At 47.9% G+C, this 14,920-nt stretch overlaps 1 protein-coding gene across 2 annotated transcripts in view; it reads right to left on the bottom strand.

Moving 5' to 3' along the window:
• Positions 1-11,320, bottom strand: part of CRIM1 (cysteine rich transmembrane BMP regulator 1) — a 188,149-nt gene extending 176,829 nt beyond the window's left edge. Inside the window, exon 1 of one of the 2 annotated variants that reach the window (XM_056357301.1) lies at positions 10,622-11,320. In XM_056357301.1, the coding sequence (XP_056213276.1) occupies positions 10,622-10,973 (352 nt within the window). In that variant the 5' untranslated portion in view covers positions 10,974-11,320. The remainder of the gene's footprint in view (positions 1-10,621) is intronic. The other variant, XM_056357302.1, reaches the window with a different exon arrangement.
• Positions 11,321-14,920: the final 3,600 nt, after the last annotated feature.

Here is a 14,920-nt window from a genome sequence, read left to right on the forward strand (position 1 = left end):
TTAGTTACTTGATGCGAAGGCATCTAGTGCTGTGCTTGATGCAGGTAAGCGGTCACCCAGTAGTACAGCATTGCTTCTTCCTTCAAAGGTCAGCAGTATTTCAGCTGATAATGGAAACATGTCTTGAACAAAGTCTAGGCTCCGTGAAGCATATAACCTAGCCTCTATTACTCCTGAGATAATCATGTCCTGTGGACTATTCCGAAAAACAAACTTTTACACACCAGTAATCTGGAGACCTGGGACAGTTCATGAACAATTTCAGACCGCAGAAGCATTTTCCTGCATGCTGTTTGACCTCCTCTATGGCTTCCTTCTAAGAAGAGTGCTCTTTCATGCGTACCTCTCAGAAATCTGGATGATATGAAGGAAGAAACTGAGATTTAATCATTTGTGAATGCTTTACTTCTCTGCAAGCAGAGTTGACAAAACCCAAATGTAAGAATCTAAGAGCCTCTCAGGCTTCGGTATGCACATCTTATCCACTAGCTGACTTCAAGGACATTTAAAAATATGAAAAACCAAGTAGGTGTTTAACATTCTTGAGTTTTTACAAACAATCCAGCTGAAAAGCAGCCCAAGTAAACTGTTAGTTTTCATCCAAACTGATCTCAGTTTAGCTGTGCTTTCCACCATCTCTGTGCTGGCATGACCAGGTAGGGGCAAAAAAGGGACGGGCCACTTTTTAGTAGTCTTGAGCTGACGTTGGACTGTTATATAGCCACTCAGCTAGCTATTGTACACTGTCTAGAAGTGGTTCCCATGTTCCCATCAGGCCGATAGCTATAGCTCAGAAATCACTCTTTCAAATCATGTCTACCTATATGCATTTCTTCACTCCTTCCAACTCATTCAGGCAAGTTTCCTTTTCAGCCAGTAAAGCAGTTCTGCATTTACTCAGACCAAAGTTAAGCCTTGGACATAGCTGGGGTTTTTTTTCATTCTTTTAAGTGTGCTTTCATACCATCAGGAAAGCATGCGAGGGGAGGCATCGCATTAATTCCAAACCTTTTCCATTTTCTTCCATCATTCATATAATCACTTGCTTTCTGCAAAGCAAACGTTTCAGCTTGCTAACAGTTCAAGTGCTGCTCTGGGTTGCTGAACTCCCGAGACCTGTCATAGCATGCAGCTAGAGTAGGGAAGAGGATTAAGGCATTAACAAGTTGAGCAAGAGGTCCTTAAACAACAGGTCCAGTCTGGGAAACATGCCTCTGGTAAGCAGCATTCCATCACTTCTTCCATGCCAAATCCCACATACCAGCACTCAGAACACAGCAGCACAGCAGCATGCAAGGCACGATGCTCAGGACTGAAGCATTTACATCTTCTTCACCTGAACAGCTGCTCATGTTTCCAGAAAAGCATGCAACTATGAGAAACTAACTTAGAGCCTTATTTTACTGTGCGTTTATAAAGTACACAGCAGCTCACTATAGTTGCAATTGTTGTCCCCATATGCAAAGGACCATCTCAAAACAGGTGCAAGTTAAAAGTACAAGGAAAGACCTTTTAAGAGGCTCCTTCTTCCCTGCTTCAATTTTTTGCTTTCCCTTCCTTTGAGTTCCCAATTCCTTCTGCCTGCCACAAAATCTTCTCTTTTGTGCTCCAACCCTTCTCTTCCTTTCTGGACATTTAATTAATATCAGCTACTGTTCGGAAAACCATATACTGTTTTCCTTCACTGTTTATAAAGATAAGGCATCACCTCAAACCAGCAAGCAACATGCTGGAATAGTCACTAAATTATCACTGCTGAACATTAATATACAAGCACTGCACCCACAATAATCTTAAATTCCAAGTCGGGGGGGTAGGGGTGGTGGTAAACATAACTGGAGTGAATTGAGTGAACTCCCATAATTCACACTTAACCACAGCATGTTCCTCAGCTATGTCTGCCTGTTTAAAGCGTGACAGGCAGGTTCTCAGGATACTGAAAGAGCAAGGAGACCATCAAATACAGTGCTGATCTGAAAATGAAATAAAGTCACATCTTACAGACTCTTGCATCCTTTTAAATCCTGCATTTGAAGGAGAAGAGAGAACGGGTTTCACAGTGACACAGAAGTGATCACTACTGGGACTGATACTGCCCTATGGGAAAGGGAGGGGGGGAACCTTTCAGAAGCTTCTCCATCAATTCAGACCCAAGGTCTGAGCCACACCACTCCCACACACTGGGATACACAACAGCATTTTCAAATCAGTGGTATTCATTAAGATGGTATGAGACTCTGAAAAGATTCTACAGACTTTCTAAAATAAAAAAAAAGGAAATACTTCTTGCCAGTAAGCTTTGGCTTCTCTTTGAACAGGAAAAAAAAGAATGATGGAAAGGAAATTCATGTTTTGGAGGAGCTGAACAATAGAACTGACTAATCACCACTAAAGAATGCTTGAAACCCAGCCCCAGACCTTGAAAAGCAGCAGAAGGGAAGGCTAGCCTTGAAGTGAGTTTGAGCTCATGTACTGGCTGCAATCCTCTCCCCTCTCCCAACTTACTCTATCAGTGAAGCCATGAACTGGGGACCAGAGCTGGCAGAAACTTTTATGGTAAAACACCCAGCTGAGAGTTTTATGATAAAGCAGTTTTCCCACCTTCTGGAAGGGTGCACTTTCCAAAATCAAAGCTTTATGTGAAATGTGCATCAGTACAACAGGGTTTTGCTGCCTCCTGATAAAATTTCTAGTCAAAGCTAGACAGCAAAACCACACCATAACATTTAGATACCTCAGGAACACCATACGTGTAAGGCTCGTCTCAAATCTGACTGCCTGATTTATCTTATTCAAGAGCGTGTATCTCAGGTGATTCCCTGGTATAGCGAGACAGATTTTCACTGCAGCAGCTCTGCATGTGTCTCAAGGCAGTTATTTCATACTAAGGAATGCAGAAAGTATTTAAACAAACCAGCTTTCCATATAATTATCAGAAACTCCACAATAGCCATAAGGAAAGCAATGAGATAAATGGAAGTGTTAAGCAAACCACATGACATAGACAACTATTTCAAGTGTTATAGTTTTCCCTTGCCCACACTGTCTGCAATATTTCAGTTCTCCAGGTACCACCCCCCATTCCCGCAACAAGACTGGACGCTATGTCCAATAGCCTTCTGCCTCAAAAATGTTTGGAAATAATAAGTAATTAGTTTTGAAGTCTGACCCCTAGACATTTAAGCATCTGAAGAAGAGACTTGCAAGTGAGTTATTTCAATCTTATGACCAGAACCATGTCTTCTTTGTAAATAGTTGACTGAAAATACTACGTGGTGTCCCAGGGTTTAATGGGTCAGCCACAGCCTCTGCCAGTACTCCCTTGATTAGAATGAGCACGGACAGCAGAGTTTCAGCTGTCCCAGCAGATTTTTCTTCTAGCTCTAGAAAACTCTTTAAAAAAAAAATATGCTAAAGCTTCAGCAAAGGGCCAAACCATCACATCCATTTTCCAAAGGTGGATAAAATTCCAATTCTTTTCTCAAGTTGCACTCTGTACCTACACTCTTCAGAAGCCTGCGTGTACAGCAGCACGCACCAGCTGCATTGCAAACAAGTAAGCTGGCCGGTAGCTTGCACAAGCTGCTCAGCAGAGGCAAAGCTGACAGGAGGAGGAAGAAGTTTTGCCTAAGACAAATTCTGGAACAGAGATATGAATAAAGCAACCTATACCACGAGCAGCTCAAACTACTGGAAGAAACCTGATATCCTAAACCTTTTGCCACTTTCTCCCCCCAGTCATTAGTGCAGCATCACTGAACGCCAGAATTGCAGGATGGTTCAAAGGAATTACACCTGATTCCTGAAGTCACAGAAGACCACAGGAAAATCTCTACATACCCTGGATTTAGAATTAACATCAAGGCTTTTTCCTTTTTCTAAAGCTTAACTTGGACATCAAGTTCAGTGTGTCTGTTATCAAAGTAGCACATTTTACTTTAGCAGATGTAATACCATTATCAGTATGACCCCAGCTCTTTATCCACAGACCATCAGTGAGGGGAAGAAAAACCTCCACATACGTTCATCCAACCTTTTTAGAAAGTCCTGAACAGAGCGCAACACAGGCTGTAGCAAAACACTGAAGTTTAATTAGTTTCAAGGATAAGGGACCCAAGAGAATGGTCTCTCTCTGATTCAGAAAGATTACACTTGCTAGATCTTTCACTAATTAAAAAAACACCTGAAGCCTATCACTGTCAAGACAGCTGGCTCTATAAGGCTTAAAGTTTTGGAAACGAGTAAGAACATAGGAATGAGTGCCTGCCTGTGAGCCAGTGCTTTCCCTCCTGTCCACAACCCTATGCTCTCCAGTTTGTTTTCTTATTGAAATACTTGCATGCTCATGACCCTCAAGGTGTTAACATGATTTGCAGGTGCTGAAGTAAAGTTCTCAGTATACCCAGTGAGAGCTGCTGGGGAGCTAATATTGCCTCTGGTAAAGGCAGTGAACTGCGTTCATTCATCTCAATACATTCTTAAGGGCTTATTCCCCCCAAACGTGGCCAAACTAGTCTGCTTAGACTAGAGCTCCCTCAGGGACCCTCTTCTGACTCAGATGCTTATGTGGAATTTTATCTAGTTTGTATAAAGGCTGTCTTCCCATGTTAGTTTATACTGCTAAGTTTCTCCATATACGTAAGTTTTCTGTGTCAGTATCCGTCATTTTCCAAACTACATGCGTAAATACCAAAAGGGAGAGTTAAAACATTATCTTGCCAGACTACACAACTGGTGTCACCTGAAGTCTCAGGCAAAACCCTGAATTCACCATATCCAAGTTTACATTCCCTGTAGATTAAATGCATTTGCAAATGAAAGCGGTTTACAAGTCACAAGAGACATTTAATAGGTCACTTCTACAAAGCATTTAATCCATTAAAACAGAGAAACATTTGGTCCTGTCTGCAAGATGCTGTAAACTTTATGCATTGAGATGAAGAATCCTTGAGGAGAGGCAGAGGAAGGAGGGGAAGAGGAAGGTATTTTTGAGCCATACTAATGGATTCATTATTGCATAATATGCCTGCCAGTCAAATGACATTTTGGTTGACTAAGTACTACACAAGAAATTAAATTATGCAAGTATACTTGAATCAGCTGGAGGGTGCTTAAACCAGCAAACATGCCTAGGAGTGCAGAAATTACTATTTGACAAGTTTGAAGGTAGTTTAAAAATAAAAAATAAGAATCTTTATACCCAGCATGATTCTAGGGAATCTGATGAAATAACCATTTTCTTCAGGGAAAAATTCACTTCAGCAGAGGATGCTTGACATACAGTCATGTGAAATCAAATGGTTTAAAAAAAATAAAAATAAATAAAAGCGTATTCCTCTTAAGAGATGTGTAGTCATTCAGCCTATCCACAGTGATACTTCCAGTTTTAAACTGTGCTGATCCACAAAAAGCAAAAGCCTACCAATTCCTGTATCAATATCCCTCCTCCTATCTGAGTTTTCCATTTAATTTTTGTTGAAATAGTGGAACCAAGTGATTTCTAAAATAGAAACATGATGCCCAGAAACAGAAAGGAAACCATTTCCAAGTCAAATACGCACCTGATCTAATTCAAATTCCATGCCATACTCAAAGATGCATACTTTTACTGATGTTGCGATTTCGGCATTGACACAAGACGGAGTAGAAATAGCTTAGAAATCACCCAGCCTGTGCTTATGAAGTCAGCGTGTGCCTAGGAAGTGTTTCCTAGGGGGTAGGGAAAGGGTCTGTTAAATATGTTAAATAAAAAAAACCCTGTTAAATATGGTCAAGACTAGCACATGAGAATCTGAACATTCACCAAAGAATTAGTTCTCATTCCAGTTTCACAAGGTCAGTAATTTTCGTGATAGTATTTTTTTGACACCATGAATAATTTTTACATACACACACACACACACAAAAAAAAGTCTGGATTGCTGACACCCTTTGAACCAAGTATTTTGACTGTCTTCATGCCAACAATCATTTAGTGCATCACTTAATAATGATTAAGTCCCAGACTTAATCATCAGTACTAACATGCGATGTTAGCGGAGGAAGTCCTGTGTACACACATCAGAACTATTTGGACATCTCCCTAGCCACTCAGAGTAAGATAAAAACCCAAACAAAAAGTTAAGGTATCTGGGCAACACTGCTCCAGTCAAACAGATATAAACAACCAGGTTACCCACATGCGACTTCTAAATTACCTGAACTTCAGTAACTCTTACTCAAAGCAAAATACTACCTGATCTTTAGGGGTCTGGACCGCATCATGGGCAAAAAGCCAAGCATGTTGTATAGAAGTCTGTCTGGAGAAAAAGCATCACGTGCTATGCTTTGGGTCCATGACCCATTAGCTACAGGGCATGGGTCTGAAGACAACTGAAAACAAGTTTCTCCCAAGGGTACTAGCTACAGAAGTTACAAGAAGCAGCACCACTTATGGTAAAAATACTAGCAACAATTATTTTTTTTAAAAAAAAAAAAAAGCTAAGTTTTCAAAGTTTCCTTTCCTTTCATCAGCTCCAGGTTCTCTGCAGTTTGGTTACATACAGTACAGTGTGCACTTACACATCATACTCTAGCACATGTTTCTACAGGAGGAAAATTAATCCACAGTAGGCTTCATGGTGCATGGGGGGGGGACGGGACGGGGGACGACATGACACCCAAGTTCTCACTGCTTGTCCCAACAAGGAGTCAGACAGACAGTAATGCTCCAAGTTCCCCAAAAGATGCAGTTCAGTAGAAGAGTGGATATTAGGAAGAAATTCTTCACTGAAAGGTTTGTCAAGCATTGGAAGGGGCTGTCCAGGGAAGCGGTTACGCCACCATCCCTTGAGGTATTCAAAAGACAAGTAAATGTGGTGCTCAGGGACATGGTTCAGTGGTGGGCTTGGCAGTGTTAGGTTTATGGCTGGACTCAATAATCTTAAAGGTCTTTTCCAACCTAAATGATTCGATGATTCTAAGATACCAGGACTAGCCACAGCAGGACAAGCTTCTACCATCCTCCTAGATGATTAACACGAACACATATACTTGCCTCAAGTCTGCTACAGCAGCTTTCTCCTGGTCCTGAGGGAACTCTAGTTCAGAACCTACACAATAAGCAGACAAGCCCCAAGTACTCAAGGCAAGCCTTAAACTACCTACCATCAGCAAAAAGAATATAGCAGTAACTGTATTCTTCCCCCCAAAAAGAACCCCAAACTCCACCAAAAAAACACACCAAAACAAACAAAGCGCTGTATGTTACTAGTAAGTTACTAGAGCAGAAATACCTTCTTTCAATGACTACACAGTGTTTAATTCATACGGAAGTATGTTCTGAAAGGAACACAAGAACAGTGTGAGACTAGCAGTTCTGTTAACTGTGCATTTCAAATATATTGTGAAAAGTTATGTTTCTATTACACAGTTAAAAATAATTTCAGCTCAGCTCATTTTCAGTGTTATTTTACTTGCTACTGTTATGCCTTAGAAGACTGAGCAAAGCAATCAAGGCCTCTTCATCTAATAGCACCAGAAATTGGCGAAGTGTTGAAACAGACAAGAGAGGCATCACACGAAGTACCTTCAGAGTAACCGAACTTCTCTGGCAGAGCTTTTCCAAGGCTTTCTGACGCCCCAGAAAGTGGGAGCTGTGCCCAGCCGGACTGCTGCAGAAGCCCAGCCTCAGGTATTTTGGGGGAACTCCAAGCTAATTAGGGGATGGCTCCAGGTCTACCTTCAAAGGCAGAGACCCAGGGCAGTCCCTGCTTTGAGCTCAAAATTTCTCAAGGTTAAGAGTGTTTGGAAGGGGCTGCAGGCTCTAACACCTTATGGAACCAATCCAGCAGCATCCCTGTAAAGCCAACAGAGGCTGGAGGTGTGCAAAGTCTCCCAAGACTGCCCTTCACGAAGGGTACCTGCCCACGCTGGGGGAAGCTGACCTCAGAATTATTCTTTAGCAAGAATGCAAGGACATTCACGAAGGGCATTTACATACTTCAGGATAATGCCACAAATGGAGCCTTAAAACTGCATAAAGTTAAGGTGGCGAGATAAATGAGGAATTCCTCCAGCTTTTAGGATAAAGGGAAGAACCCAGAAGCAGCAACATACTTCATTAATAAACACTGGTTTAACCAAGACTACTCCATTTCTAGTTTCAGAAATGGAGGCTACCAGTGACAGGTGCCACAGAGACTTCTCCATCAGGTGTTACAGAGTTCACTTATGCTGAGTGCATTAAACACTAAAACTGAGTTAATGGACGGGTATTTTTACCTGCTGAAACTCCAGCTCTTAAAGCTTTCTGTAGCCCAGTATGTGTTGATACTCTTGAAATAAGACATTGCTGAAGCTTCAAAAATGATAAAAAATATGCTTATAACTATAGCCAGTAGGGGTCATTTCAGTGTAAAAAATTGCAGTGAAAGAAAAAGCTAGAGACAGGGAGGACAGTAAAAATACCAATTTCTATTCACACAGTTCTGTAAGTCACTTCCATTTACTCCTCTCTGAACTGGGGCAAGAAAGGGTTTGCACTCCCAGCAGACAGGATTAAAAAAAAAAAAAAAAAAAAAGGTAGCCTTCATTTCATTAATGGATAAAGGCACGGCGTAGTACTACTGGCACATCAGACATCACCAGCCTACCCTGTCGCACGTGTGCCTGTAAACTGCACAACTGTTTGGGTCACCTCAATCAAAAAAATAGAGCTAATCAACCTTAGTTTAGTCATCGGAGGTAGTACATTAAGTCCCCTTTTTTCCTTGCTGCCACCCCTCATGCACAACACGCCCCATGAACACCACATTACTCCTGTTGCTTAGAATGAGGCAGTTTCCTGACAATTCAGTAATAGGTATTCCAGGACTATTTATTAGGCTGACAGTTTAGCTCAGTTGCTTTTCATTTCTGAGAATGAAAACTGAATAGATAACTTATCTCCTTAACTATTCCTATAGAGACAGCTGGAACTAGTTTCTAACCACAACACTAACTGAAATGCAATCTTGCCAACAAATGCTTCACACTATTTTCAACAGTAGATGGGACGTGTTATGAGTTGAACTACAGCAATGTACAGATTGCATCACTTCAAAGGAATGAAATACTCCTAAACTGCCAGGGACGTTCGTACTGTGATACAGTAAGGGAGTTAGAACATTTAATGACTGCAGGCTTTTAGTTCCTTTAACCGGGGGATGCGGGGGGAGCTGGCGAGGGGGCAGCTGTTTAAGCCAAGCTTTTACTTGAAAACATGCAAAAAGAGAAGACTCATCCAAAACCAGGTAGGTTTTTAAAGTACCTTCTCCCCTCTTTGCTTGCACTTTTCTACCGAAGAAAACTTTTCCAATACGTATCAGAATAACGAGACAGAAAGCCCACAGCACGTATACATGTTCAGCAACATGGTCTCAGCCAAGCTCTTCAGAGTAGTTTAGGGCTATTTTTAATCGTTTAACAATAGAGCTTTTAACCCTGGAGCTCATCCTACCCAAGCACCAACTGCAGGGGCTGATGGCATTGGTTCCAGCACAGGCAGGACGCGCTGCTCTGCTGTGATCTGCAATTTATTTGTCAGGGAGGCAAACGGCGTCCTAAACTAATAATGAGCGCCGGGACAAAGGTCAGCTGCCCCCTAGAAACGACCGGTTTTAGCTCGCTCAAAACAGCGCATCATTTTAAATGCCCGTTTCTCGGCGAGATGCTGCCTGCATAGCTCCCCGGCCGTGCTGCTGCCCTCTACCCGCCGAGCGCCGCCCGCCTCCCGCTCCTTTTCCAGAATTGTCGAAGCTCCCGCTCCGAGTCTCACATACATTTACACATATCCCAAACTACTGGTTATTTGTAATCTTTTTACAGCGCCATGTTTTCCCTCAGCTTGGGGGAAAAGGGGGCTGAAGGTACAAGGCAAAAAGAGCCTAGAGGTCTGCCTCTCGCCTCCGGTTAAATTATAAACTATAAAAAATAAATCGCAGGGACTCCGATAGATACAAAATTCGAAAGGGGGGGGGGGTGGGTGAACTCCTCTTGCATTTCATACCAATTCATCACCTCCCAAGCAGCCGGCAGGAAGCTGGAGTGACTTTGAGAGGAGTTCTGCCCTGGGGATTTCTGCCTCCCCCTTGATGCTCCAGCCGGGAAAAGCCACCGCTTATCATCACACACCGAGCGGGACAGGCGGGCAGATATTAAGTGACAGGAACAGGAAGGAAAACTTTACAACAGATGATCTGCCTTTGTGTTTCCTTACGGAGGAGGGAATCCGGAACAGGCATCATGTGTGCACGACTGACCTCCGCCGATCTCCATCTGCCAGACCCTTCCCAAGTCCTTTACCAAGGATTTTTAGCTGGGCGTCAGTAGCTGGTGGCAGCTATTAGCAAACCAGTGAATCCCTACGGAAAGCGAGAAGTGGAAGAGCCTGGAAGTTCAGGCTGAGAAAGTGAAGGGTGAAACTTTTAAATAAGGATGAGGTTTTTTGGGGAGGGAAAGGGTTACAAGACCCCGGGGTGCGGGGCAGGCGGGCGGCGGGAGGGAAGCGGGACGCACCGGCGCGGCGTCCGTGCCCCCCCGGCCGGCCGGTACCCCCACCCGGGGACGGCGGGTGGGCGGACGGTGTCCCACCGCCTCTCACCTTCGCAGACGCCCACTTCGTACTCGGTGATGGAGTCCCCGTTGAGCGGCGGTCGGATGACACAGCGCAGCCCCCGGTCGCAAGCCCCGTGCAGCCCGTAGACTCCCCCGCAGCTCTCGTTCCGTTGCCGAGCGCACATGAAACAGCAGCCGCAGATCCCCAGCACGATGCTACCGGGGCAGCTCTTCGGTTCTTCGCATTTGGACTCGTCGCAGGGCAGGCAGACGAGAGCCCGCGTCCCCGACTCGCCCAGCAGCAGGGCCAGCAGCGACAGCCACCCCGCCGCCGCCAGGTGCCAGCCGCCGTCTCCGCCCGGGCGCCTCCTCCCCGCCGAGACCGCTGCCAGGTACATCCCGGCCGCCGCAGCCCGGCCTGGGCCGGGGGAGCCTCTCGGAAGCCCCCGAGCCGGGCGGCGGACCCGAGCGCGCCGCGGCTCCTTCCCGCCGCCCCCGCCTCCGGCCCCCCGAGGAAAGTTTCCTCTCGCGGCGGCAGCGGCCGCTTCAGCCAAACTTCTCCTGCGGGCGGCGGCTCCGCCCGCTGCGCCCTTCGGCAAGCGGCGCCCGTCAGTCCGTTCGCCCCCCGCCCGCCGGCTCCCGCAGCACCGTCCTGGCCGGCAGCGCGGCGCCCGGCTGCGAGCGAGCGGCTGGGCTCGGCTCCGCTCTGCCCCGCTCGCTGCCCGAGTCCCGACTCGCCTCCTGCCTGCGACTCGCCCCGCTCCGAGTGCGCCCTCTGCCCTTCCCCCATTGGGCGGTGATCGCCTCCGCCCCGCCCCGCCTGCCCGCTAGCGCGCCCTCATTGGGCGCCGCTCAGGCCAGCCCTCCCCGCCTGCCTCCCGCCCCCCCGCAGCCCCAGATCCCGGGGCCGGGGAGAGACGCGGCGGGGGCGAGCGGCGGCCTGGGCCTCACAGCGCCCGCCGCCTCTCCCTCCGCCTGCCCCTCCCCTCCCCCGCCCGGGACTGCGAGCGCCGAGCAGGAGCGCGGCCGCGGCGCCAGACCGCGGGGACGGGCCAGCAGCGGCCTGGGGGACACCGCTGCCCACCGAGGGGCACCGGGTAGCGGGGCGGGGAGAGAGAGGGCCCCGCGGAGGGCGCAGCCACAGCGAGGGGAGCCGCGACAGGGGCCCCGCGGCCGCGGCGCCGAGAGCCGCCGCCTCTTCCTCCGCCCGCCCTCCCCCGAGGGGCGCAGGGCAGCCGGGACGGGAGCTGCCTGCGCCGCGGCGGGGGAGAGCCGCCCGCTGCCCGGCCCGGCCCGGCCCCGCAGCCAGGGCCCCGGTCGCGCCCAGGTGTCCGCGGGGGCGGGAGGCGGCTGCGCTGCCGCCCCTCACGGCTGCCGCCCCGGGCCGCCCTTCGCCGGCTCGTAAACAAGCGGCGGTGCCGCGGCTTGGCCCTGGACCTCGGCACCCGCCGCCGTCCCCGGGCCGGCCAGGGGTCCCTGCTGGCGCCCGCGGCTACCGGCCGCTCTCTCTGCGAGCGGCTGCCGGCGCTGCCCGGGGAGCGGGGCGGGCAGCCGCGGCGCGGCCCGGGGAAGGCGGTGGGAGGCGGCGCGGTTGCGGCGGCGCTGCCGCGCTGGGCCCGGCGGTGGGGGCCGGGGCCCGGAGGGCCAGCAGCGCTGGGCGGCGGGAGGGGGCTGCCCGCCCCGCGCCGGCACCGAGGCGCGACCGGGCGAGCGACCGGCAGGCCTGCCTGCGCTCGCTAACCGCGGGCGGCGGCGAGCAGCGACGGCGGCTTAACGTGAGGTCGTCGCCTTGGCAAGGGCAGCCCCTCGGCACCGCCGGGGAGCGGGACGCGCTGCCGCCGTGTGACGCCCTGCCCGGGGTGCGAAGGCGGCGCTGGGAGCGGCGTGTTGCGCTGCTGGGGCTGCCCGGGCTGCGGCGGGGCCGCGCTGTGCGGTGCCGGGAGAGCCTGCGGCTGCGGGGACTGGTGCCAGCTGTGCGGGTATTTTAGGCGAAAGGTCCTGGAAACTTAACGTTGGCCGTTACGGAGAGTGCCAAGGTGTGGCTTTGACACTTTCTCCGGTCCTGCGCGCTCATCCCTTTCGGCAGAAAGAACTAGGTCTTGTGTCGACGGTGGAGCTGCTGTGTATGGCCCCATCGGCCAGGCAAAAGACAAGTTGCCGCCATTAACAGAGGAAACCGTAGCATAAAGCTTTCTCAGCAGCGGTGTACTGCTGTGGTGTGTTTTTAAAAGCCCTGTAATTCACTGTCGTTCACTCCAGCCCAAACGCCTACCAGTAGCAAAGGTTCCCTATTACTAGCCCAGGCCTGTTACTGATGGAAGCAGTACAGCCCTGCAACGCGACGCCGAAAAATAAAGCGTTTCCATATTTGTCTAAAAGCATTTCCCATATTTGTCTATTATTAACAATAATGACATTTTAATCATATCAGAATCGCTGACTGTAGACTCAACCACTCAGAACTTAAACTACATTGTGGATGATTATTTTGCGAGAGCTACAAATGTTTTAATTAGCCCCAGTAGTTTGCAAGGCATTGGTTGTTTTTTTTTCAGTGAAACTTCATTATTGTGATAAAGCACTATCAGTACAGCATACATTATGTGGATTAGGGCCATGCAGCTGACATATCACAACAGCAAATGGGCACTGAGAAGCAGCCTTCTACTTGGCATCAGTTTTTGAACTGATCCTGTGCTACATTTTTTAATAGATTTGGAAAGTAACTGACAAGGTGATCTCATTAAAGGCGCCAAGTTTTGGTGTAAACAAACCTGATGAGTATTTTTGAGAACAACCAAAAACATTGTGTGTTCCTGTATTCTGGAGAGCAGTAAGGCAGGAAAGCACCCTGAAGGTCGCACTAGACAAGCACTTAAGCTCTGAACACTATGGCAAATGGATGATAACTCGCAGCTGTAGGAACACACCAAGAAGAAATTTTGCACTGTTCCCTCAAGAAGGCAGCTTCTCCCCTCAGCCCTCTCGTGTCAGTTTGCCGAAGCACCTGCAGGGGTCAGAGTACTTTTGATTCACCAAAAGTTTCCACCAAAACCCCACTGTGATGTGGATGAGAGCAGTTTGTAAAAACATGCCGTTTCCTACGAACTGGAAACACTGCCTTTTGGTCATGGCTTTTACTGACGAGGCGCATGAAGGGGTTTTACCATCTATGAATAGTGTCGCTGAGATTGCTTTTCGAATGAGGTGTACAGCTCCAGCGGCTGTATTTTTAAAACACTGTTCACAAACCCAGGATTGTGATGGGAGGAATCACAAAAGTGATTTCAGTGCGAGAGAGGATGCTGCACAATACAATACATGATCAGAGACTTGAATTCAATAAGCTTAGTTTATCAAAAGATGAAAAGAGAACTGATCACAGTGTATGAATCCCTTCATGTGGAAAAATGAACTGGTCTATGAAAAATATGTAGGTATTTTTCCAGGACTTGTGAACATAGCCAGCATGGAAATCCCAGACATGTTGGATTGCATGCACAGGCGGTTCAATATTTCCCAGACATGCCAGACCTACCAGTCATGTACTGTACTGATGTGCAGTATACTCAATGCACAAAGAATTCATTGGACCTACTGTGCCTGTTTGCTTGTGTGGGAATGAACAAAGAAGCGCTAGAAGCAGTACAAAAACAGATGAAGAGGAAAGCTACGGGCAGCTTAGATAAGAATGTTGCAGGGCCCTGAGAAAAAGAGAGCAAACTTTTGAGCTGACTGCCAAATGAGGGAGGCTTCAGCTGCGAACGGGATTAGTACCCTGCTCCGTACACCGTTTACCCAGTGATAGCTGCATGTAAGGGAGCAAAATATGGCGATATTTATGGGACAAGGGCCAAAATTTAGGGGGTTTTTAGGGTTCTCCCTATGTCTTGCCCTTTAGGTGCAAGTCACAGGCTGGTCGTGCGTATGCTTGTTTCCCTTTTCTGGCCTCAGGAATCTAAATACTTCATTGCACAGTGGCACAGATTCAACAGGAAAGGTAGAGAATGCCTCTGCCCCAAACCTGAGGGTCCATAGGGACAACAAGGTCCTCCCTGGAAATCAGCAAATCTGGTATCTGATGACTTCACAGGGGAAGTGCACATACCTGCTTTCCCCCACAAGAAGCAGTGAAGGATCCTCACAGGGAAATTCGCTCACCCCTGCTTCTTGCTGCCTCTTCATTTACTGATCCAAATAGCTTAGGAGTAAGTAGATTCAGCTACTGAAGTGAAATCCAACTCTTAATTTCCCCTAGAAACAGGTTTGTAAATACTGCTAAGTACAACTGTGGGAGGAAGAAAAGCATTCTGATAAACAGACTGTAGCAGCTGAAATTTCCTGG

Source organism: Falco biarmicus, chromosome 12, assembly GCF_023638135.1.
Source record: "Falco biarmicus isolate bFalBia1 chromosome 12, bFalBia1.pri, whole genome shotgun sequence".
Taxonomy (NCBI): Eukaryota; Metazoa; Chordata; class Aves; order Falconiformes; family Falconidae; genus Falco; species Falco biarmicus.